Source organism: Myripristis murdjan, chromosome 1 (genome assembly GCF_902150065.1).
Source record: "Myripristis murdjan chromosome 1, fMyrMur1.1, whole genome shotgun sequence".
Taxonomy (NCBI): Eukaryota; Metazoa; Chordata; class Actinopteri; order Holocentriformes; family Holocentridae; genus Myripristis; species Myripristis murdjan.
The window spans coordinates 8,483,842-8,510,567 of NC_043980.1; the positions used below are offsets into that span (position 1 = coordinate 8,483,842).

The 26,726-nt window shown below is 40.1% G+C and overlaps 3 protein-coding genes across 3 annotated transcripts in view; 1 reads left to right on the forward strand and 2 right to left on the reverse strand.

Annotated features, from left to right (window-relative positions):
- Positions 1–1,854: 1,854 nt before the first annotated feature.
- On the forward strand, positions 1,855–6,928 carry lgals2b (lectin, galactoside-binding, soluble, 2b). Its single transcript, XM_030053409.1, has 4 exons — positions 1,855–1,890; positions 4,267–4,340; positions 5,610–5,781; positions 6,558–6,928. Exons 1-4 carry the CDS (start codon positions 1,888–1,890, stop codon positions 6,702–6,704), a joined length of 396 nt encoding a protein of 131 aa, XP_029909269.1. The 5' UTR covers positions 1,855–1,887; the 3' UTR covers positions 6,705–6,928.
- A 1,739-nt stretch (positions 6,929–8,667) lies between these two features.
- uts2r4 (urotensin-2 receptor 4) lies at positions 8,668–9,753 on the reverse strand. Its single transcript, XM_030053399.1, has one exon. It carries the CDS (start codon positions 9,751–9,753, stop codon positions 8,668–8,670), a length of 1,086 nt encoding a protein of 361 aa, XP_029909259.1.
- A 3,314-nt stretch (positions 9,754–13,067) lies between these two features.
- LOC115368139 (arf-GAP with dual PH domain-containing protein 1) overlaps positions 13,068–26,726 on the reverse strand; it is a 30,954-nt gene continuing 17,295 nt past the window's right edge. Inside the window, exons 7-11 of the mRNA XM_030064142.1 lie at positions 24,674–24,757; positions 23,825–23,887; positions 20,145–20,216; positions 14,359–14,590; positions 13,068–13,372 (exon numbers count right to left, since the gene is read on the reverse strand). Coding sequence (XP_029920002.1) covers positions 13,344–13,372; positions 14,359–14,590; positions 20,145–20,216; positions 23,825–23,887; positions 24,674–24,757 — 480 coding nt within the window. The 3' untranslated portion in view covers positions 13,068–13,343. The remainder of the gene's footprint in view (positions 13,373–14,358; positions 14,591–20,144; positions 20,217–23,824; positions 23,888–24,673; positions 24,758–26,726) is intronic.

A 26,726-nucleotide genomic window follows, 5' to 3' on the forward strand; every position in this document is an offset into this window, starting at 1 on the left:
CTAATAAGAATAACACCGCTGACAATAATAATAGTAATTATATTGATTGTAACAATAATTTGAAGAAAATGTCTGCCTGGAGAATATGTGTGAGCTGCAAGAACACTGATGTCTGCATTTGTTCAAAAATATGACAACACTTCATTTGAAAATATGAAAATATTAATTCTCTGCCATGAAGCAACTTGTAAGAAGATGGAGAAAAGGTTAGTAAAAGTTAAATATCCTCAAAATGATAAAGATAATAAAAATTTGAATATGTTTGAAAAATTCCTAAAACACCTAAACAATTCAAAGTTGGAGCAGAGGCTTTGCAGACTGTGAACCACAGAGTCCAAGGCTGTGGATGTGAAAATAAAGTAGCTGCTGAATAAACATGAGTGTGTTAACATTCAGGTAGCCCTCGACTAATACTGCTGCTACTACTGCAACTCATAGGAAGAAACAGAAGAAACAGAGTTCAGCTGTTTTTTGTTATAACAATGATATTTGCATTTTATTACTTATATGCAGTATATTCCACAAATTATGAATCACACATGGTAATTCCAAGCCAAATGACCAGCTGGAGGAAAACAACTGAAAAGATGCTCTTAGTGACATTGCTAAAAATTATTTCTTCTTTAGGCGTTACTCAAACATAGGAGTTGAAAGTGGAAACTCAAGAGGGAAAACTAGTCTTGACTAGCAAGAGTGACACCTGAAACCATGGAGCTTCTGCAAAAACATAGTCATTTAACCACCATGAACTTCAGCCTGATGTTTTGAGAAAAAAGGTTTTGTACAGCTGGAAGAATTTTTGTGAATATACAGTGGCACAGTGTCAGTTTATTATGTTTTGCAATGCAAATCTGTATGCTACAACAATTTGTGCACAAATGTTCAGCCCACCATGGACATGTATAATGTAAACATGATGCATATTTGCACAGAACACTGCAAATTTACATATCTACTCTGTAACATTATTATGTTTTGTTTTATTTATATTTACGTAAGCAAGTAAGACTGTTTGAAACATTTGCGTAGTTGCAAATAATCTATTTTTTCCTCATATGTCCTGCTTTTACGGTCTCCTAAATGTATTAAAACTGTCAGCAACATGTGTTTACATCACCTTACAATTGTTTCTATGCCATTTAATTACTTTTATTGATTTATTCTATTATTTATCATCGCTCTTATACAGCGACAAGAGGAATTTCCTCATTGGAGACAGTAAAACTAAAGCTAAATTTTATTATAACTGTTTTTACATCACCTTACAATTGTCTCTATGCCATTTAATTGCTTTTATTGATTTATTCTATTATTTATCATCGCTCTTATACAACGACAAGAGGAATTTCCTCATTTGAGACAGTAAAACTAAAACAAAATTTTATTATAGCTGTTTTTTTTTTTTTTGCTTTCTTTTTTTTTTTTTTTTTTTTTTCTTGTGTCCATATTCTTCTTCCCTGCTGGGTGCTATTGCCTTTGCTGATGTAAGAGAGTTAATGAGTAACACTCTTGCCTCTATCAAAAAATGACTGATTTGCTGCCCTTGAGGAAGTCACTTTAAATCCGTTAACCCTGCAGTGTAGCTAATTTGTGGCCACCAGTACAAGACTGTGGTTATACTGGACCTGGAGAATTCATGTTGACCAAACCCTCTCTGGATGACACAAAGCTCCATCACACCTTCTCAAATGTGTGCACAAGGTTTGCAGGTGTAATGTTTGCGGCAGCACGCTGGGAAATGCAGTCACATTCTTGACCCTGATTGGTTTTACAACCCTTTTCCTGATTGGCTGCTTCCTCTTCAGAGCGTCAGCTGACATGATATAAACTGCTCACCTGGCTGCAGACCTTTGTCACTGGAGGTTCAGCCCACTGCAGACAGCCAACATGGTGAGTGGTGTAACCTTCATTCACATTACACACTTCTGTGTTCTCCGCATGCTCAAAAAGCTTGTAACGCATGTCTTACATTTTTTTTATTGAAGAGTGGTCGATCACCGTTTTTCAGTAATAACAGTGGTGATGCTAAACTGCAGGAACAGACTGTAGGACTGGCAATGTTTCCTCAACATCCCTTTGAATATTATCTTTATTATGGCACTGCACCAAGCTCAAAGTGAGGCTAATCTTCCCCTACATATCTAATTATTATATTTCTACTCTATGACATCATGTTCATTAACACGTATGATTTATGATTTACCATCAGATTTATTCCTCTATGATAGACATTTGGCTTTCTGATTGCTTTCGTCTTCCACTTCTGCTTCAAAAGAGCACATTTCTACATTTTATTGATATTACTAATGAGGTGGAAGTGGCACTTTTTAGAAATATTTCTCTATATCATTTTTGTGGAGAGATTATATGTGACTAAACTTTGCAAAGGTGCTGAGGCCATACATTCAAATCACAGACATGTGAAAACATTCTTAGATCTATTTAGTTTTTTGTATTTATTGCTACACCTTAAACCTTGACACCATTAAAACCTTTTTGACAATTTTTCATCCCATTTTATAGCTTTTTAGTGAGTACTTTTTTTTTTAATAATACATGAATAATCATTATATTTTATGAGTGGGTGCCAACGGGTTCGACCTTTCCTCTCCTTGCCACAGATTGTGATGACGCTGATTTAAACCTGTTCTACCCTTGCACTCTTTTTAGGTCACACTAAATAAAAGCTAAATCACTTAAAATGCACATATAGACATAAACCATAATTTGATGAAGGCAGTCCACAACCACAACTGAGCAATAAATCTAAAATTTTCATGGATCTAACGCCAGGAAATGTCTTCGGGTCTCTATGGAGAGAAAACCTAAACGAATGAATGGAGCACTGTTCTCCAACATAAGCTCTGTCTGGTTAATGATAAACCAGTATTGATTATAGATAGGCGAAAAGATGTGGCTCCACACAATACATTACTAGTCATATGGGTTTTTTTTTTTTTTTTTTATCTATGGGTGTGGTGCAGGAATACACTGAAGAGTCCAGGATGTTGACATCTTCTACATGATTGGTGCCATTGCTATCATGTGATGCCGGGATTATTGATGGGAGGACGGCAGGGAATTGAATTTATTAATTTATTGTTTGGGGGAATATTCTTGGGGAAGCCCTCATGCAGTGATGAGTAATTCTGGAGCGATAACTTTTGAAATCCAACAGGTGTGATAGTGCTACTCATCTAGTTTCTCAGGGTTTATGATAAGACCCCTGAGGTCTGTGTGGGCGTTTTTTATGGCTTTACTGTATTCATGACGACCACATTTCAATGGTCAAACACAGCTCCTTCCTGTTTCAGCACTTTTACAGCCAGGTACACTGTTCCACCCTGGTTAATCATCAGCACAGCTCCGGTATCTGTTCTGATGAGCACTTTTTAATCACCACAGACTTTTACTGCACCGAGTCATTTCCTTCATATGATACTGTATACCCAAGCCTCGTGGCAGCACATAAATGATGACTCGTGTCCAATAAGGAAATAGCCACAGATTGAAAAGGATACACTTCACTTGATAATAGTTTCATGCACTGTTGGCAGTGTTGCTGAAGGACATTTAAATTCCCCTCCTCATTTCCTCATCTATCTCTTCCAATGATATGCAAAAAGTCCTGTGCAACATGAAAATGAATAATTTGATCCCAGAATGTAATACCCACCACTTGGCCTGCAGCCCTGCCCTTCTGAAAATAAAGCCAGAACTCTCCAGAATTTCCAGATTTATGTGTTAATGTATGTATTTTTTTCCCCCAACTTAAACCTCAAAAACACTCTGCAAAAAAAAATCTATAATCAAAGCAAGACATCTTAACCATCATTTTAACTTGTATGCTCATCCGCTGAGATTGGCCCACCCACTGCAAAAACACTTACCTTTCCTCTCAGCTACTCTGAGGACATTCTTGATCATACTTGTTATCTGTGAGAAGCTCAGCACATTACGGATTTCCCCCCTTCATCCTGCACATCCCTCTATCTATGGAAATGGGAAACATAATTAGACCGTTGACCTGCTCCTGCCTTTAATAGTGCCTCAATAAAAAGTGCAAGCGTTCCAAAAAATCTGTTATCTCATCAACACCATCACATCAGTTGAATTCTCTGTGAAATTAAGGTATTATTGTAGCACTGCCGGTGTCGCTTTCATTTTATGAAAAGGTCATCTGTTTGAAATACGTCACCATCCATCCATCCATCCATCTTTTTGTCACAGCTCTCACAGAGTATCCTTTATCATTTCCTATTACAGAAGGTCAAGGACATGTCGTTCAAGATGGGGCATGAGTTTAAGATCCGTATCAAGCCCAAAGACGACTGCGCTACGTAAGTTTCCTGGATGGTATTTAATGAAATCTGTTTTGCTGGAACTGGTGTCTGAATTTCTTCTGTGGATCAGCTGAAGGTTCATAAAACAACAGTCCAACCTCAAACCAAACCAGAACTCGGAGTGTCCATTTTGCTGCATTGTTCCAAAGTTGTTACTCGCTGCTTTGGTTTTAGTTGTCTAGCATAAATCCACAAAATCAATAGCTGAAGTGGTTAAATATTGTGAAAACCAATAGTTCCTTATAGGGGTTAACAACAGTGATTTGTATAGAAAATGAGTGCCAAGAAAACATTGTGAAGGAACATTTTGAACGGTGACACTTAGTTTCACTGGTAAACTAGTATCAGTTTCACCAGTCAGTTTCACTGATTAGTGAAACTGATATTTGAGACATTGGGCATTCAGGTTTCCTATTTCCATTTGGCAACTTGACTTCAGTGACGGAGCTGTTGGTCATTTGTTTGAATGGTGTTTTGAGTCTGTCGTACAAAAGTTTGCTCACTAATTGGCTAAAGAACCATTCAGCAGCCAATAGAAGGAGAGCTGCAGAGCATTTTGAGGCAAATGTTAGGCCCAGTTCACACATGGCATTAGAAATCTGTTGCCAAAGGTCAACCAATAGCACATGGCCAATTCATTGCCCTACTTGACACAGCTGGATGTCAGGCTTTACTGAGAAATGGGTTTGGGGTTTGGTTAAGACCAAAGAGCAGGCAACCATGTATGTCACATCAACTCATAATATCCCTGTTCTTTAAAACTGACCTTTAAATGTGTATCCTGACCTCCTCTCTATTTAATTTGGGTGTTTACTTCCTAGTTGGATCCGTACACAAAAGTATACTTCCATTTACATGCTTGCCTTTGTTGTCTCTGACTACCTGCAGAGGTGATTTGAGTGAACGGATCTTACCCTAACCCTAACCCTAGCTGCATTTGTCTCGGGATGATTTTGTGTTTTTTGCACCATCCAAACGCAGTTTCATCAAACATGATGCAATTTTATAGTCAGAGTAAAATGGGGATGTTAGTTCCTCATCATGGGAGCACATATCAAATGGTGAAGTGGTTTGTGGAACATGTTTGATCTGAGATCTGGCCATTGTCTCTTATAGATCGTCTGTACTCATTTTTAAAAATCTCACACATGGTGTCAATTTTGGTTTTAATCATTAATAATATGACCAAGCATTGACCACTGTGACATAGGTTAATAGTTAAACCATCTCACTCTTTTCATTTCTGCCACCCTTCCTCCACTGTAGCTTTGCCGTCAATATCGGTCATGATTCTGACAACATCGCACTGCACTTCAACCCACGTTTCGACAGCTGCGGCGACACCAACACCATCGTCTGCAACTCCATGTCTGGTGGGTCCTGGCAAGACGAACACCGTGAGTTCAACTTCCCTTTCTCACAGGGGGAGGAATGCAAGGTGAGTGACAAAGTGGGTTTGTGTAAGTTACCGGCGATCTAACAAGCTCTTCTTTCATTTGGTAACACAGTGGAACGGTTTGGTTTGTTAAGACATAATTGGGTATAATCCAGTGAAACCGTTTGGTTGCTGAGATGTATGTAAGTGTGTTACAGTAAAAAAAAGATTAAATTTAATCAGCAACCCTTAATATTGAGTCCCCTAATTTCTCTGCTAGGGCGATTTTCATCCACATCAATTCTGCAACTTTGGCCTTTATTTTAGAACTTCATTTAGTGTTTTAGTTTTCATTCTTTTAGTGACCTTAGTGCATTGTCATGGTTCTGTCTTTGTTTAGAAAAGAGTCGCTCTAGGGTATTTATTTTATTTAAACCGCTTTTTGAAAGCCACTGGGAGTTAAAACACAGCCATTGGAGGCGAACTGGTGTCCTTGGTTTCCTAATATGAGAAAGACTTTGCTTGAGAACAAATTTCATAATCTCTGCAGTAGTGAAGAGAATATTAGTGGCTCGTATCTGTGCTGCAACCCTGTTAGGTCAACAAATGCTGAGCTCTACTATGATGACTGGGTTTATGAGCTCATAAAATATAATAGCAGCTTTGGGTAAATAGACAATCTCTCCTAGATGTCATTCTACTGGAGTTAGACTCAGTGTCAAAGTCAAAGTGCTCCTGCAATGATTCTCTATCCACAGTCATTTTCAAGATGTGTCCGCATTTTGGATTTCATGATTAAGAACTTTCTTTCCCCCTTGTCTCCTCTGTTTCTCCCGCAGTTCTACATTAACTTCAACGATTCAGAGTTTTACATCAAACTTCCTGATGGCTGCATGATGAACTTCCCCAACCGACTGGGAGACGTCAAGTACCAACACATTGAGGTCACCGGCGACGCAAAGGTTATTGGCTTCAAGATCAAGTAGAGGTTGACCTCCACCTGACCGTTGACTTTTGATCCAGAAGTGTCCAGGCCTGGACACCAGGAAATGTGCACCATGCTGAGCCTGTGTTTTGTAGTGAGAGGAAATGGCCTCCAGAGGGCGCCATGCCAAATCTGACCTGACTGTATGCTTGAGTGTATGCTTGACATCTCGACTGTGAAGGCCACTGAGTTTGCTCATAAAAACACTGTGGAACAAGAAAGAGAGTCTCATGTTCTTTTTTATTATTGTACCATTATTATAGTGACAATTCTCTCCTCTTCCTCCTCTCTCTCTCTCTCTCACTCACTCACACACACACACACACACACACACACACACAGACACACACACACACACACACACACACACACATCATTTTTAGGGTTGCATTTCTCAACCCCGCCACCCCTTTTGAGGACACCACCTTGTGAATGGTTTAAAGAGATGCTGCTAGGCAGAATATGTTTCTATGATGGCCCAGATAAGATAAGATTTAGTTACACATATCCACATACAAAATTTTTGTCAAGACTGGAGAGAGACAATTATATACAAACATGCAAACTTACATGATCTGCCATGGGTGCTACACCTCGTGCCATCCTTCCCAGTATCCAGACATTACATACAAATGTTTATTATTAACTTGCAAGTGTTAACTGCCCTCCTGCTACTGTGACAGTCTCCTTTTCACACACCGGCTCGCGCTGTATCTGTCAGTGAGCAAGTGGAAACCTAGAACTGGTTTCACCTTCTCAGTATGGGAGGGAAGCATCTGAATAGTTTCTATAAGAGATTCTCATTCAGTAAAAAAAAGTCATACATTTTCACTAAAAATGACACAAAAATAAATCATATATTCTTAAAAGGTTCCTTGCACAATATCAGATATAGCGTGGTACAACATGATAAATCCTGTTATTAAATCAGGATTAAGTAGGTAGTAGGCCATAGTAGAATAGAATAGAATAGAATAGAATGAGTGCAATGCAATCTGTATCTTGGCAGAGGGAATGACATATGAGAAAGGCAAGATGAGGCACATTCCTACACAGACAATTTGCAGGAGCACTCAAAGAGAGCTCTGGCTTAAGGTTGAGGAATCTAGCACGATGAAACCACATTCCATTGAACGAGATGAATTAACCCCTATGTGTGTGTGTGTAAGAGAAAGAAATGTGTGTGTGTGTGTGTGTGTGTGTGTGTGTGTGTGTGTGTGTGTGTGTGTGTGTGTGTGCTAAGTGCAGGCAAGAAGGATAGATGAGGGAAAAGGGAAGTTGTTTTTTACATTTCATTCCATTGTTCATATACTGGTATGAAGGACTGTCATTTTCAGGGGTGAATAACATCACTTCCTGCTCAAAGTATACTAATGCTTAACTTGGGTGTGTTACACAGGCTAAAAACAAAATTCAGTGGTTGCTGAGACAACAAATGTGTCTTTTTATGAAGTTTGGATTTGTGCAGCTTTTTCTTCTGATTTGCTTTGTTTCCCTTTGCAGCCTATTTTTGTTGTACTTCAAACTGTGCTTAAACAATAATTGATATCAGAGTCTGGACAGACAGGCCAATGCAAAACATCCTATTAAATGTGTATAATTCAGAGGAAAAAATGCATATTCATCACAATGATATTTTATGAACACTGTCATAAAGGAAGAAATGGAGTCTAGCCTGTTCGGCAGGAAATGATGGAATACCACAGGTGGATTTGAACATAGCATATGGCACAGTAATGTCATTTGTGTTGTATGCCCTCCCTTACTTTAGCGAAAGGTTATCTCTGGAAACTCTATAGTCGCTCATGTGATAGTTGCCGGCAAAAAGAAAATTTCCCTACTGCAATCAATAAGGTAACATATTTTAGTTAAACAGAATGTAGCTTTTAAAAATCACTCAAGGGTCAACAGTATTTAATCTGCTGAGTATATGCTGTCACTGTTGAATCAGAACTATCCATCCTTTAAAGGTCCTGTAGGGGTATGCTTGAAGCTGACCCCGGGTCAACCCTGCTTGACCCTGTGGACTGACCTTTCTGGGCCAAGTAGTCTTTGTAGTTCCGGGTCAGAAGAGTGTACAGTAAAGGATTAACACAGCTATTCCCGTAAGTCAGACACGTGACAAAGAAATTTACATAATTGTGAGTGGCCTGAGACAGAGCCTTGAGGGACTCCGGAGAGAACAGTTTTGCCAGCTGCCATCCCCAGAAAGGTAAGAAACAGGCCCAGTAAGCCACAACAATACTAAAAATCATTGACACCACTTTCTGTTTGAGCCCTCTCCTCTGAGCAGAGCGGCTGCGACCTCCCAAACTGGTCTGTGCTGCCCAGTAACGCCTTGCTAACCCCACATACAACCCAACAATTACCAATCCAGGCACCAAAACGCTGGTGAGAAACAGGACAGAGATATAAACTTTGAAGGCCTCGGGTGTCCAGGTAGGGAAGCAGATCCTCTTAACCATGCCTGCTGCATTAGGTTTACCCTCCCTTAGTCGGATCATCACCATCATGGGCAGTGTCAGCACAAATGCAGCCCCCCAGATAATCCCCGCCGCCAGCCTGCGTTTGCGGGACGAGGACCTACGGGCAATGAAGGGCCTGGCCACAGCACGGTAACGTTCAAGGCTCATAGCAACCAAAACGAAGACACTGGCATGCATGGTGAGCAGGTCGAGACTTAGAAGGATGCGGCAGCCTGCTTCACCAAACAGCCAGTCGTGAGCAAAGTAGGTGCAGACCACAAATGGAATGGTGGAAAGGTAGAGCAGGTCAGCCAGGGCCAGGTTGACGATGTACACATACATGGAGCCTGTACGGCGCAGTGCTGCCGAGCGTGTGATGACAAGCGTGTACATATTGCCTGCCACACCCATGGCACACATGATCAATAGTGTAGCACCAAGAAGGGACATCACCCAAACGCCCCCACCCGCTCCACCACCACTCTCTCCAAGCCCAGTTCCTCCGCCACTACCCCGACCTCCAGCCTCTGGGCTCAGGACAAGTCCCAGCTGTGGATTGATGGTGGCATTGGGAGTGCAGTTCATTGCAGGTTAGAGTCCGGTTAAAGGTCAGAGGTCAAGCTCCAACAAGTGACAGACAGTCTTGTTTTATGAATGATCCTCCAGGTTCTATGAGGGTTGACTCCTGTGCAAAATCGGACAGGATTTTTGAGTCTGTATGAATTCCATATTTTAATGTAAAGCACGGATAGAAGATGAAAGCTCTGGCAGATGATTCAGCGGCATAATCAAATGGGAAAAAAACAATTAAACAAATCTTTTATGTTGTTCTCAATTCCACATTAGTCAGCTCCTGAAATGACTGATGTAGAAAAAAGAAAGTCTTATTTTAGCAAGCGTGTCCTGCATGTTACAGTCAAAACATTGTTTGTCACAGCTCCTTATGGATTTGTGCTGAATGATTAAAACGCTCAAGAAAAAATAAAACAGAATGTGAAAAAAGCAAGAGAGTTTAGGGACAACTGAACTCAGCAAGGCGCTGGCCCATATCGACTGCATTAATCCACAGAGAAGCTTTTAAGGAGATCACTGACATGGCCGACAACTCCAGTGGCTGGGGAGGCTCCTATGGCTTTCAGTGCTTATTTCCAAACTTGAGGTCTTCCACAAAGCCATGATTCCACACTTCCTCAGAATCCACACAGCGGAAAAGACCCACAATCTAGTGAGGATTTAAGTTATCAAGAAACCTCAGAGGTGAAATGTCCTCAGCCATAGAGAATACAGAAATTGCCTGCTGGGGTTAGGACTCTGAACTTCATGAAGTCATCTGGGGGCAGCGGGGTGGTGCAGTGAGTCAGGAAGTGTTCCTGAGCAAGACACCGACTCCAGAGAGACCTTCCCTACAGTGATCAGTAATGCATGACTTTAAATGCAAGGTGAAATCAGCTCTCTCTTTCCATCAAAGTCCTCTGTGATGTCCCGAAGAGATGTCCATTTTTTTTTTCCTTTAATGTATTTTTTATCCTGGCTCAATAGTCAAAATTCATCTCATCTTCTGTCCTCTGATGTCCAAGCCAGGTTTTTTTTTCTTACAAGTAGACACCCACTCAATCAGCGCAAGGTACAGTAAGATCAAATCCTTTGTTTTATCCAAGTTCATCCCCGTTCTGCGCTTCCTCGCTGTTCCCTTATCCATATGCATGCAACCATGTTGATGGCAAATGGACCCTCACTGAGTGGATCTACTTGGGTCAGCACTCATGTGTCTCAGTTTTGATAGAAGACTGTTGTGTCTATGGTCTTTGGACTTTCCTGATCACTGTCCTTTCTTGCTCTCTTCCTCTCCACTCCTCTCTTTCCCTCTTTCTCACCTAGGTGAAAAGCTAGCATGGGCCTATAGATTTATGAGGTATTTGTCTCGGCCCCCAACCTACTGTCTCTGAGCACCAGGGTGTAGTTTTAGACACCCAGCAATTGCTGGCAGGGGCAACTGTGTACAGGCGCTTCACCATACACATGTACAACAATAAAATGCACCATACAACACACCATACAGATGTACACCTAGCTTTAGGTTCACATCAGCCATCCACTTTTACCTTCAAAATTCATGAAAACTTTTGCCTGCTCTCTGATTGCCCTTTAATTCCAATTTAGGGTTATTTTTCCACAGCTTTAGTGTTGTGTTGCATTATTTTCATCTTTTACCAGCATACATCTTTTTCTTGGATAAAATCAAACTTTGTCATTTAGGTTAGATCATATATTGGAGATTGGAATGGCATAAGGTTTTTGGATAGCTCACTTTCAGCCTGATATTTCGAGAGTGTGAAAACAAAAGCAACTCTTCTTGATGGATAGCTTCAATATATTTCTGAATTACTATAATGATTGCTGCATACAACACCATTTGTACATAGAATATCCCTTGACTTTCAAAACAATGGGAAACACCACAAATGCCACAGGTAGTTTTATTAGTGATCATGAATGACAAAGCATGCAATGTCAGTTATCTATAGTCTAACATAAAAATGCCTCATTAGAGAAATGTGTGACATTAGAAAAGTGTGACATCACATGTACAAAAAATGTGAATATCTCTTTCTCTCTGTCATAATAAAAAAAAAATGCTAAAAATATTCCTTGCTCTATAGTTTATCAAATGGTTGGTGTAATGTCTATGAAACAAACAGAAAAAAATAGTTTGATTTTTAAACAAACATACTTATTATGTTTACTGGGCAAGTGCCACACAGAGGCGCTGTTGGACCATCTATTACCTTCAGTGTTTTCAACTTTGCATCCAAATGCACTGACAATTCTCCTTACAGTAATAGACCTTCCAGTACACATTTTTCATAAGTACCGATATCTCAGAAACTAACATATAAACTTGAAATCTGCTCATTTTTCAAGAGAAACCATAAAAAATACTAAAGCCCATGCTGAATGATACAAACTGCTTTTGATAGTGTTTCTGAGACTATTGCCTAGATAATTGGCTAAAACCAAAATCTTTGGTGACCATTTGGATTGCAACAGCACAGTGAAGAGTATATCACAGTGAAAGCCATTTTTTTTCCCAAGTGGAATTCTGAATCCTCCCATCATCACAGCAACAAGCGTGAGAAGTTTGTTTCCTGCCTGGATGATAGTCCTTTTCTCACCCATCTGACCATCATTTCCTCACATATCATCAGTACCGACAGCTCAGGTGCAACATCAGAGTTTGCAAGCATTTACATTTGCTCTTTTAAATACCCAGTGTCTCCCAAAGTAGGGTTTTCTTCCTGGGAAAAAATCCTTAAAAAAAACAAACAAACAAACAAACAAACAAACAAAAACTAGGTGATTACAGACATGAAGAGGCCAGTACCTAAATAAACTCAATCTTCATCAACGGCAAATCCAAGGAAAAAAGATATCAAAGTCCCGGCCACACTGTTTGATTGACAGGTGATCACCAGGGAGGGAGTGCACAACTGCTGAGCATATAAAGACGTCACATATCAAAAAATCTTTGCTGATTACTATGTTACCATCACAGTTTTTACTGATGGCTAACAAGCATTTCTCAACACAGAAGTCATATTTTCAAAATTGTGAACATAGTTCTCTCTCTAGCAATGCTACCAACCAGTGGCATTACAGGATAGGCTATATCATACACCATATGTTTCTGATGATGCATGATGATGATGATGCTAATGAACATGTAGTCACTGAATGCATTTTGTGTCAGAGCAATGAAAAGTTATCCATAGTTTAAACTGCTGCTATGCCAACTGAGTGAAGGAGTTTTGAAAATATGCTTTCTGTATTGAGAAATGCTTGTCAGCTATTGGTAAAAATTGCCAATAAAGACACTTACACATTTATTTTGGCCACATGCATTTTTTTTTTTTTTTTTTAAGTGAGTGGTGCCTTGGTCCTCTTGTTTAGATTTTTAACAGCACAACAAGAGAGAACACCTTGCAGTCACTACTCTGGGACTCAGCTACAGACTCTAACCTGAGCACACCAGTGAAGAAGGCCAGATTGCATCACTTTACTACATCTTCCCCAAGGTACTGAGGAGAGGAGCCTCTGATAGAATTGGTACAAGGGCTGTGTCAGACTGGAGGTGAATTGAGCGGAGGGAGGAGACAGTCCCACGGGCCTCTGGTCCATCAATGCCTGTGCTTGAACAGGGCTTCCACTGGAAAATACATAAAAAGCCCAAAGTTAGAAGATTCACATAAAACACAGTGTGTTATCGGTTGGCTAAAAGTGCAGTAATACTGCGAGTGAAGAAACAGACAAAAAACTTGAGCGCTTTGGGTATGAAAATGTGTGAGGAAAAAAAAACAAGTGTAGGAAAAGAAAAAGGGCCAAAGGATCATAAAAACACCATGAAAACAACCCATACCAGTAAGAACCAGATCTTCTAACACTAATATGAATGCATATATTTTAACATGGGTGGCCAAGTGGGAGCATCTCACCCTGGTGGTATTATTAAGGTCATGCTCTGTCGATTCAGCAACACAGGGCCATGATGACTTATCCTTGAGCATATTATGTGAGGGTCTGGTCTGGAGGGGGCTTCCCTCTCCCTGTAACCCATCCCAAGATTTCTTCCATTTTATCCCTTCCTCCATTTGGGTATTACTATTTTTTTTTTCTTGCCTGCAATGAGCGTTCAGGTCAGAGGGTATGGCTCTGTTTTCTGCCAACTTTGGCCCTTTGAAATTCAAATTTCAAATTTGTCCACAACACATGTCATCAGGTGCAGCAGACCTTCACCCACAAGTGTTCAGTTTATGGTGTTAATTTTTCACTTATGAGAGTGACAGTTGTGCTTTGACTATTAAATAGTGACTTGTGATAAACAATTAGGTATAAAGCCTCTTATTTCATTGAAAAAAATGTAAACATAAAGTATTAACACATTGTTGTACATCTATTATTCCACCTTGGCTTATAGGAGAGTAAAACTATTTGATGGACCGGGGCCCTTTACTGAATATCTGCCCTATCTTTCCAGTCTCCATGTACTGTAACTATCCAATAAAGCATAAGTGCCATAAAAAATATATTTAAAAAAAACAGCTTCACAAAAAGTAGCAGCCCGTTGTAAACACCCATATAAAGAGCTGACAACTAATAAATTAATGATAACCATTAAAACTTTCAAATTCTTACTGGTGTACTCCTGAGGGGACATCGGTTTACTTATGACATCGTTGAAGTGTTTCACCCAATCCTGCTGCTCACTCTCTGTCTCGCAGGTAAACAGGAAGGAGCGCTCGGGTGTTTCTATGGTGATGCCGTGTTGCCAGGCGCCATTGCAGTGGGTTCCGGCGGGCAAACCGGGGGCGGCGCTGTAGCCATGGTCGTTGCTCCCCAGGAACACCTCGCCCTTAGCAAAGGCATCCTGAAGACACAGGGAGGGGAAGAGGAGTAAAATATACAGTATACAGAACAACCTCATCCAATGCTAGATGATGTGTTACCCACAATAAATTCATTATTTAATGAATACAACTGAGGATATTGGTTCTGAATTATTATTCCAGCTGCTAATAATGGAGGCTGTGCAGTTGGAGAATTAATGGTTGAATGGCAGCTGGCCAAGAGATGTGGGCCCACTTGAAAAACAGACTGTAAGTGAAGTTCAGTTCAGGAAGGTCAGGAAAAACATGAATGGATGGACAAAGGAGCTATTCAAACGTCTTGTCTTTCTTTAGTTTAGTCTTACACTCTATTTCCAAACACTTCCTGCAGCTTCAGAAGAGTCAGTTTACCCAAACAAACAGCTGACAGGTAGCCGACAGACTAATTTCACAATGCGACAATCCGGCCACGATTAATGCTAAAGTTCACTTGCATTATATATTTTAGCTTGTGCCCAAATCCAATGTGCCAAAATCAAGACACTGATATTAGTTGACCATATGCCATAGCTAGCTGGCCTACAAACTGACATTATCAAAATATAAGCTGGACATTGGTGGAAAAAGTTCTTCAAACTTTTACTCCATTGAAAGTTAAAGTCCTACTTTTGAAATTACACTTAGGCAGTATAGAAGCATTAGCAGTAAAATGTATTTAATTGTGAAACATATAGGCAGTCATTGTGAAGAATGGTTAATTTCAAAGTGTTAAACTATTGAGGGGACAGTATATGTGTTCCTAAGGTCTTATGTGCCCAGGCCTTGTAATTCCCCGGTGTAATTTATTTTCATTTTTTCAAACAGCATTTCAGATATTATTTGCTGATCATGTACAATCAGATTATGCATTTTTCATGGTACACCAGAGGACATGGACATTATGGACATTATTCTTCTTTTTATGTTGAACGTGATAACACAGGATTGTTGTATGCTGCAAATATTATGTATGTGTCTCATGTTGTTCATGCCAACACTAATACTACACTTTTGTGAGTTTTGCAATGTTAATAAAAAGCGTGTTTGACAAGCAATAAGATCTTTGAAGCAGCTTGAACGGCAACACTGTTTCAACCATTATTTATTGAACATCTGATTAAGTATTTTTTCAATATAAGAGGTATGGAGAATATGTTTTTCTTTTGCGTTGAGGGAACACAGAGCTGTCTTCACACACACACACACACACACACACACACACACACACACACACACACACACACACACAAAAATACACTTCTAATTTAAAGCTACCTCTATTTAAGGTTTTGCATGTAAAAACCTATAGTGCAAATACACAGTAACAGTAAAAAGTACAATATTTTCCTCTGAAATGTAGTGCAGAGAAAGTGTCAAGCCCTCTATAATATAAGTTTTTGAGATGATGCTTATTGATCGCTGCAGGGAAATTCCCTTTTTGCCCGCCTCCCTGCAGAGCGAGGTCAGGCTCAGCTCCAGATCAGCATTGCAGCGTCTTGCTCATGGCCATGTTTCAGCTGGATGGGTGCTTGTCAAGATGAGTGGCTCCTATTTGCTCATTCCAGTCGAAGGGCAGATTCCCTACTCACCACTCCATCCTGCTGCCCAGCTATATCCATTTTTGGAAAGCAATTATGTCCTTTACATCGGTGTTTCATAAGTAGAGGTGATTCCTTCTCGCGAAATGTCACTCTGTTGTAAGCAAAAAGTAGGAATGTAGTTGTTGTCTTTAATAATGGCCATAAACTCAATATTTCACATGCATAATTTACAAAATATCCAAGTGATCATATTGCAGTAGCTTTGAGCTTCTACTGCGTATTCCCAGTCTACAACCGCTCATCACTTCCTCTTCCTTTCATCTAGCCGTTTTCCTTGTCTAACACTCTTGGGGTAAGTTGAACATTTCAGTCCCTTACAGGATCACCTATAATTCTTGCACCTCGCTATTGAACTATTGCATCAGCAACAATGCAGGGCTAATTTAGCATTGGCTATCTGCCGTCTACTTAGCCAAGTGTTGGGCAATCCGAGCCGCCCCCTCGCAAAGCTGGGTGCAAAGTGTGTGTGATAAGTGCTGCAATAATAAAAAACTTCACTGTTACGAATTGTTGCGATGACACCGATGCCGCCGAGTCTCGCCTCAGCAACTTCTCTCACCTTCCGGTGCCTGGGATTGCTCAGGTTTGTGCACTGAGGAGTCCTGTGTCAGACATGGCTCCATAACACTCAGTCAAGTCACACTGAGGTAAATCATAACAAAAAAATCTATGCACTCCTGCCATCCTCTCCCCAGTGAATCATGTCCTCTCGCAAACTTCCTGTACTCCCTCTGATTTGCTTTAAGAAATAAAAATGCCCTCTGCAACTCCACATGGTGCCCATTTTTTAGATTTTCCCCGCTCTTCTGTCATACAAATATTGCCAAACTGCTGCGGCTCTGACCCTTATAGTCCTTACTAGGTTCAGATTAGATTGGGTACACTTTATTAATCATCCTTGGAGAAACTCAAACACACATACACACACACACACAAATACACACCATGAATACAAGTGACAACACAGCAATTACACACCCCAAACGCAGACAAAAAGTTTATGTCAAGGACACAACACACTCTATGAAAATCTCCATCTTAAGAAGTCATTTAGTTTCATTTTCTGGTTGAAAATCTCCACCACTGGCTGCCAATGTTTTTTTTTTTTTTCAGCAGCAGGATACAATTTTATCAGCAATTTTATTATTTATGGACCAAGCAGCTTCTACAGAATGGATGGCCACCATCCAAACAAGACAGGAACCAAGCAGCGGGTTGATAACTTTATTTATTTTATAGCTTTTAATTCTTTTTATCCTGTTTTTCATTTACACAACCCTCAGCATGACCCTTTTCCACAGATTAGTTTCTCCCCAGCTCATGTTACAACAGTAAGGGTCCCGCTAGCCTTTTCTGTGGCCTTTTCTCATTCATATTCCCTGGTGGCCTATATTATTTCCACTGCCCCAAATATATTCAAGACAGGGCTATTCAGTGTAAGATAAATAAGTTATTTGTGTGCGATGATTTCATTTTATCACTGAATCTGGACTTTTGTATGATAACAGAATTTTGGGGTGCTGAGGATTTTACTCCCCTAATTGAAGCCTTTTATTCTTTTTCCCCCCAACCTAAACTTTAGGGTAAGGGGGGAAAGGTAGCTGGTTTCTGTAGGAGTAATTTTGCTCTTTCTTTGCATTGACCTAAGACTGTTTTTCTCTGTCAAAATACTTTCATATATACTTCAGGGGGATACCCACTGTCTGTGCCTTCTACTTTAATCATACCATGATACGATATTTTAATTAAAGGCGATTTTAACTTTCATGTCTCCCGCACCTCTAGCAGTCTAAGTGCTGAATTTTTAACCTGTTTTTGATTTATCTCTCTAACCGACAGGTCCCACTCATTGTCAGGGTCATACTCCTGATCTTGCTTTATGTTACAGTCTTTGCTCTGATCCTTGTATTTCTGGTTTTACCTGCTTGTTTTAGCTGCTTAAATGCTTCATTGTGGTCAAGAGTTTTTAATTCTGCCTCTGCTAATGCTTTTAGTAAAGTTTATAATACTATTCCTTGTGAAATAGAGTCTTTATTATCAATGGATGAGCATCCAACTAAATTCATTATCTGCAGTTTCATCCTTGATGAAATTACACCATTTAGATCCAGGAAAGCAAAAAGCATGTCCCAGTTCTGGTTAAAGGAAAGTTTCTGTGTTTTAAAATGAATTGTTGCAAGGCAGCGTGTCAGTGGAAGGCCTCTAAACTCCCTGGCCACCATGAGGACCTTAAGGCTCTGATGAAGCTTTTCAATGAAGAGGTTAAAAACTCTAGGCATGTCTATTTCTCTAATCCTATCGAATGTAATAGTTCTCATCCTAAAGTGCTTTTTAACAATGTAAGCTCTGCCACTGATGCTCCCCTGGTGCCTTCTGTGGACACTTTTCCTGAAGCCTGCAATGACTTTTTAAACTTTTTTACTCAACAGGGCTCCTGCTTTTCCCAGATTATTCCCTCATCCGTTGTTCCCCCGTCAGTTTGTTTACCCACGAGGCCTAATACTTGTTTTGATCACTTTGACCTTGTCTCACAACCCAACAAAATGAACTCCTCCCCCTGTCCTCTGGACATTCTCCCTGTTTGATTTTTTAAATAAATTTTTAACTCAATTTGTCCATTTATACTGACGCAACCCTTGCTAAAGACACCCAGACTCACTTCAATCTCTAAACTTTTTTAGCCAAAGTCCTGGCAAATCAACTTTTGGCCTTTATGAATGATCAGGGTTTGAATTTTTCCAATCAGGTTTTGGAGCACAGAAACTGCCCTTCTTACGGTCATGAATGACTTTTAGCTCTTAGATCTCAGGACATCATCTTGTTCAGTTCAGAGCAGCAGGTGGCCATCAGTGGCACAGTCCTTGAATGGTTTAAGTTGAACCTCACAGACAGGACTTTCTGTCTTGGTACTGCTGAGTCTAGGTCTTCTACTTCTATTCTGCATTGTGGGGTTCCTCAGGTTTCAGTGCTTGGCCCGATTTAGTTCACCATTTACATGCTGCTAACAGGACATTTCATTAGATCACAGCATCCATTTCCATTTTTATGCAGATGATACCCAGGTTTACCTCCGGAGACCCCAGGAACTTAAATTAAACTTTTTCACTCTTAAACTGCCTTGCGGACATTCATAAATGGATCGCTCAAAACTCTTTTCAACTCAACTCAAATAAGACTGAAATAGCCTTTTCTTAATTGGCACCGACTCCTCCAGCACCGAGAATGAACTTAGGAGGTTCATACTTGCATCTTATTACTCCACAGTGTAGAAACCTTAGTGTTTTATTTAACAGCAACCTCACTTTGAACAGCCACATCAAATAAGCCATACAGTCTTTTTTCAACTCAGAAAAATTTCTAAAATTGAGCCATTTCTGTCTATCAAAAACCTTGAAACAGTCAATCATCGCAGCCAGATTATTGCAATTCCCTTTTCTCCGTATGCAGCAAAAAGTCTCTTTCCTCATTACAATTAATCCAAAATTCAACTGCCAGGAAAACCAGAGCACATTATATCTATTCTCACATCTTTGCACTGGCTGCCTGTTAGTTTTGGCCCCAAGTTGTATTTCTGACCTTCAAGTGGGATTATCTCATCCCGCTGGTAGATTTTTAAGAAGAAAAACACACAACAAGAAATCAATATCCAGACACTCCTCCTTCATTAATAATCATCACAGCTACATGCAGAAAAGATTAATATAAACCAAAATAAACCTAAGTCAACATCTGGGAGGAAGCCACCGCAGCGACTTCTGAGGACGACAAAACCAAAAACGTTGTTTGTGGTTTAGGAACTGAAGGTTTATTCACTCGGGGCACGAGCACAAGCTAAATGCCTAAAGAGTAAACATGCAACAAAAGAACAATCACGGCTGGAGTGTTTGCCATTATGCAGGCTTGTGTGTGTGTGTGTGTGTGTGTGTGTGTGTGTGTGTGTGTAAAAATGCCGTACCAGGGGATCTTTGAAGTACATGAGCCGCCTGTGGTCCAGAGTGAACCAGCGCTTCTTGAAGCCTTCTGTTTGCTGCAGAGACAGAAAAGAGAGAAAAGAGAGGAGAGAGAGAGAGAGAGAGAGAGAGAGAGAGAGAAAGAAAGAGAGAGAGACATTGTATAGCATTACAAAGCAGCATTGTACCACAGTCTGATGTCTGTCTAGCCTTCAGATCTGGAAGATTCTGCACTTAATTTGTTTTTATAGTTTTCTTATATGAGAAACAGCCAAATAATGTGTAAGAGTCATCATGACAGGCTAAAAAATAAACAGAAATTGCAAGCTCACTTTACTTAAAATCTAAAATTATGTCATATAGATTGACCACATGTCTCCCTGCTTGTATTTTAACTATTTTGTCAAGAATACTGTTCCATTTCTAAAGCAACAGCAAAGTAGCAGACTGTTTGCTTGGCATGTAAGTGTTTAACATCACTTGTGTTGTCATTTCACTGTGAATGCACATGAAGCTAAGCCTGTGAAATATGGTATATGAAAGTGGAAAACTTCAAAAAAGACTCATATGGTTTTCTGTCTGAGTGTTTAATGGCGTCAACTGGTTTTCCACCTGACAGCCCCGGCTGAATGCTTACTGCACCACCTGCACAACGCACTCGAAATGAAACGAGAGGGGAAAAACTTGTTGTCGAGGATGAAAGTTTACATTAATGCAGCGTTTTCAAATCCCCGGTGAAAGCCAGCTATCGAAGAATGAGAAACACAGCCACTTTGGAGAGGCTACTGAAGTGCGGAAGCAGCCCGGGCTCCTTTCAGACAGCCGAGCTTCAAATAATGAGGACGTTCAGGTCCCCGACTGCTGCCAAATCATCCTCATAAAAGTGTTTGATATTCTCGTTGTGGCATAAGCCTGCATAACCGACTGCTCCCTTCTCAATTCGCGTATGACTCCTTTCGCAAATATGTCTCGCATGTGTGTGAGGGAAATGAATTATGACATCCATTTAGCAAATCAGCCCCACGCAGCAGGTTAGTGAGCCCTTTCATCTCTCAGCCTGACATGGGGAGATTAAAACAAGTCTGTATGTGTGTGTGTGTGTGTGTGTGTGTGTGTGTGTGTGTCTGTGCATGTGGTTGTCTGTCTGAATGCTAAACGAGTATCGGGTTGCTTGTGAAGGTGTCTGTGTTCGCATCCTGACAAGTCACTGTACGTGTGAGTGTTTATGTCGGCATGCACATCTACAAATGTTTCTTTGTGAGTGTGCTTAAATACCGACGGTCTGCAGTTTGTGTGTATGTGTGTGTGTGTGTGTGTGTGTGTTTGACACCTGAGGATTAAGTTTATCCCCAGCTGGAAGCCTTTTCTTGCCTCTCCAAGAGACAGACAGACACTCACGGTGGCGGGCAGGCCTCCTCAGCTGCCTGTCGGCTGAACGGGTCTGTCAGGCAGCAGAGGAAAGCAGCTGCACTGACAGCTTGGTTAGTTAGCCTCTTAGCCCAACTCTTATTCAATTAAAGCCAGGAGGGAGAGAGAAGGGATCACATGGGGAGAGCTGATGGAGGGAACGGTGTCCAACTTGTTAAATGGAAATTCACTCCGAAAACACAATTCACGCCAGACCTGGATCGGGTTTTGTGTGCAAATAAGTCTCGGTCTTTAAACTGAAAAGCAAACCGCAGAGCCGTGGAAACAGTGACGGCACACTTGTAAGATATATGAGGCGTGAGGATCTGTCAGAGATCCACATATGTCTACTTCCAGGTGCACTATGCAAAATTACCCAGGGCTAATTGACTATTGTGACTCAGCTGACAAAAAGCACAAGAACCACATAATTTATCAGTGAGTCAGACTCACAATAAGCAGATTTATAGATAGGATGCATGGGATTAAAACCACTGATGCTCTCGTAATTATTACAAATCACTTCACACGCCCAGGTGCTATTAATCCCATGTGAATACGGATAAAATTGATTTAAAAAAAAAAAAAATTAAATTAAAATGAGCTGTAATCAGCCCTCTGCAGATGGTATTAGTTTTACCACGGGAGGTCTAGTGACGGGTAACTATTTTCTCGGGACCCTTTTTCATCCCATTCAGAACAAATGTTTTCTTAAGCCACCCTGGAAGAAACTCTCTAGAAATTTTCTGGCTTGAATTCCTCGTCAACACTGACTTCACACACCGATGACTCTACTTGGGAGGGACATAAAGTGACATCATTCAGGATTACGATATTGTAACCCTCCAGAAGACTGACTGAAATTACAAATGGACACAATCATAGCCGCCCTACATTCTCAGGAAAATAAGGTACCGCTTAAATGTCAAAAAAAAAAAAACTGTGTAGCTGTTTTCTTGTGAGCGAGTAAACCCTGGTAAGTAATTTTCTCCAGTCATTATGCATCAAACAGTTTTCACGTCCTGGATTACATTTTAATTCCACCAAGATTAACGATAAATGAAATCATGAAATTATCACCTTGTGTTCCTAATATTTGGGTTACAAGAGACAGGTAACCACTGACAGGGAAGAGCAACATGTAGCAAGAGTCTGTGTCTATCTGGATGACTGTCACTGAACATGGAAGGAAAACCCCACATGCCTTAATTTCTTCTTGCCTGGAGGTGTGTTAACTGAGTATGTTGAATTATCGCAAGTTGGAAGAGGTCCTTTCACCCTTCAGGGCTTCATTTGTGTCAATAAATAATAAACAGGAGGTAATTACGTTGTAAATAGTTTTCCCGTAATGGGTAGATCATGATAAGTTAGATAAAAAAAAAAAAAAAAAAAAAAAAAAAAAAACTCCTCTTGTAATGTATCATTTGACCACAAAACATGTACAGATACAAAATGAGGGGGAAAAAAATGCATCATGTGCGCATGAATTACCCAAAAACAATTTAATTACAATGAGAGTACAAACTATGTTTTTCAGAAATGAACCAAAACAATTCAATTAAAATGAGGGAACATGCTGTATCTTGTACATACAAATGTGGGAAAAAAGCAAAATTAGTCAATCATACCCTCAATATATGTACAGTATTTTTCCTCTCATTGCACCTACAGGGCATATGAATCAAACATTTAACGTTCCCAGATAAATTGGTATCCATGCTGTAATGAATTCTTGGCCCCAGCAAGTGTCGTTGTTAGCTCGACTGATTAATGGAGCGGAGTGGAATGTTTGGAGTAATAAAACAAACATGACCATATCAAAAAATGACATAGCAATGGTCAGTTATTCATAATGACGGTCATTATTCAGAAATATCGGACCGCAGACTGCCATGATTGACCAATCAGAGCTGAGCATGCGACAGAGCCATCTAATAACTCGGGTTATCGACTTTCCTGGAAATATTAATGCAGCCGGATGAACTTTGTGGCACTTACGGTTGCCCTGTAGTAGTAAACCCCCACCCACCAAAGCAGCTCCACTGACTGAGGGCTGAAACACCTGCTGTAAATCTGACAAAGTCACCCACTAAATCAGGTTAGTGGAGCGCTGGGAGGAGCGCAGGAGGAGATGGAGGGGAAGAAAGGTGGCAGAGAGGGAGAGGGGAAAGTGGACATATGATGAAATTAAGCTTGACTGTTTGGAGTGTGTGTGAGAGAGACAGAAAGAGTGTGTGTGTGTGTGTGTGTGTGTGTGTGTGTGTGTGTGTGTACTTGCCCTGGGCCCTGTCTTTTCCATCCATCCTTCCTTCAGAAAGTTCCGGGTCAGTTTTGGCATGAGCTGAAACGAACAGGCAAGCAAATACGTAAGTAAGTAAGTAAGTAAGTAAGTAAGTAAGTAAGTAAATAAGTATGCAAGTAAGTAAGTAAATAAGTAAGTAAGTATGTAAGTAAATAAGTAAGTAAGTAAGTATGCAAGTAAATAAGTAAGTAAGTAAATAAGTAAGTTAGTAAGTAAGTAAATAAGTAAGTAAGTAAGTATGCAAGTAAATAAGTAAGTAAATAAGTAAGTTAGTAAGTATACAAGTAAATAAGTAAGTAAGTAAGTAAATAAGTATGCAAGTAAATGAGTAAGTAAGAAAGTAAGAAAGTAAGTAAGTAAGCAAGTAAGTAAATAAATAAGTAAGTAAGTAAATAAGTATGCAAGTAAGTAAGTAAATAAGTAAGTATGTAAGTAAATGAGTAAGTAAGTAAATAAGTAAATAAGTGATAAGTGAGTAAGTAAGTAAGTATGCAAGTAAATAAGTAAGTAAGTAAATAAGTAAGTTAGTAAGTATGCAAGTAAATAAGTAAGTAAGTAAGTAAATAAGTATGCAAGTAAATGAGTAAGTAAGAAAGTAAGAAAGTAAGTAAGTAAATAATAGCATGAGCAAATGAGGGCTTTCTTTCCTAAATGCTGTATGTTCATTTTAAAAAAAAAGTTACAAGTAATACATCATTTTGTTGTTTGTTGTTTTTTTTCATTGTTGTTTTCATTTCAGCGGTCATTTCATCTTATTCCAAATGGTGCATATCTAATGTGTGTGTGTGTGTGTGTGTGTGTGTGTGTGTGTGTGGGCACGCTCACCTCTGCATCCGTAGCCCCAGGGAAAGCCACCTTTAGATAGTGAAGCTGAACCGCCCGAATTGAATTAAACCAATCTACAATCTCCTAATGGGCAGAGAGAGAGAGAGAGAGAGAGAGAGAGAGAGAGTCTTTGACTTTGTGAAGTTATTCCTCTGATTTTTAATTTGCCTCCATCTGTCATCTAAGACACAGCAGAGGCCTTTGATCCCATCGTCTCTCTACTCCGACGATAAAACAGCGAGGGCCAAAAATGTTATCACGACCCCGTTTCTCATGTTGTTTCATAATGATAATCATCATAATTTACCCTTTACAACAAATCATCGTTTGGGTTGATTCGGGGCTGCTTTTTGCTCTTTGCTGAAAGCTGAGGAAAAACATTAAGTCAAATGTAATTTTAAAAAAGTCTTTGTAGATAAAATCTGACAAAGTAAGAGTAAGGTCTTCCCGAGCCAGACTTCTCTGTTGGTTCTTCTAAGTAGCAGCATGTCTGTTGCAATGCAATATGATGTGGCATTTATGGTGTATTTTTGTCTTAACTGCAAAAAATGAATCCTAGTTTTTTATTCAGTGTTAAAAAATTTTGCTTTTCCTAAAACAAGGGGAAAAAACAGCCAGTGGGGTGAGATAATCCCACTTTTTCCTGACGCAGTTTCACTTGTTTCAGTATAAATATGTTGAAACAAGGCAGAGTCAGAGCCAAGGCAGATCAGCTCAGTACAATCAAGAAAACAACACTTGACTGACAAAAATTCTTCAAACAAGTTGATTAGCATTGGAAAACAAGTCAGGTCATCTCATCCCACCTGCAGATTTTTTACTGTCTTTTAATAAAAAAAACAAGATTTCAAAACTAAAGACTAGATTACTTGTTTAGATGGAGACTCTTCGCAGTGTGCACACAGGGCCGACCATAAAGGAGGAAAAAGGGGAAAGCTCCATGGAGGCTCAACCTTTTTCCCATCTACTGGCAGAAGAGAAAATACAGAGGCACTGCCTGTGTATCTCCCCTTCTCCGGTGCTTGGATGAAAAAACCTCAGGCGAAAACCTTGAGAGTGTCCCAGCCTCTCAAGCTGTTCACCTGCGCCTCACTGTATTTCTTCACTTTGACACTCAGGTGATGTGAGTAAAGCAGGGGAGGAGCAAGGGGAGGGCCCATTCACTTGAGCTCTTCAGGGGCCCAGCCTTTTCGGTCTGCAGGCCTGTGTGCACCGCGCTTCAAAATACAATATCATATGCCACAGAGAGGCAAACCTTCATGCACCGTGTTGTTTCTGCCAAGACTGATAGGGCTACTGGCACTGTGTGCGCTGTAAAGCAGTGGTTTTCAAAGTGGGATCCCCAGGAATCCTGTTAAACTGTTAAATTTCACTGTTATTCAATTCAGTTAATCATTTTAATGGATTTGCCAGTGTTCATCTAAACAATTTGATGCTTAACAGAATCCAAAATATGTTCTCAAATCAGAGTCCTTAGAGCAAAATCAATTTCAAATGTAGGTGCACGGCTATAAAAGCTTATTTAGGTTTGGGAGTGACCAGGCTTTAGTCAAACATTTGAACTCAGAGCAGCTCAGACAGCACCCAGCTGAGATTTAATGCTTCATCTAAGTCACTCCCACTCCCTACACGCACACTCGGCCATTTAGTTGGACATTCAGACATTTAGTCATGCTTTCGATGATAGACAGAGATTTACCAGTTAATGCTGCTGCCTGTCTCATGGTCCTGTAGATTTAAGACAGTATATAGCCCGATGCTTCCTGTGGTTCTTATTTATGTTAGTTAAGTACTCTGCAAAACTCTGAGAAAAGTAACATCATATCCTTTACTTAATTACATTACCGCAAAATAGTTTCCCTACACCGATGACCACTATTGGAGCTGCCAAACCTAAAATATTTCAACACTGTGATCAAACCGGCAGTACCTGCATGTGGTGGGTGTGTGTGCATCTTACTGTGCGACTTTATGAGATGTGAAACACACACATGTACAGTGGTGGAAAAAAGTTTTCGGACACCCTTAAAATTTTACACAATCTCACAATCTC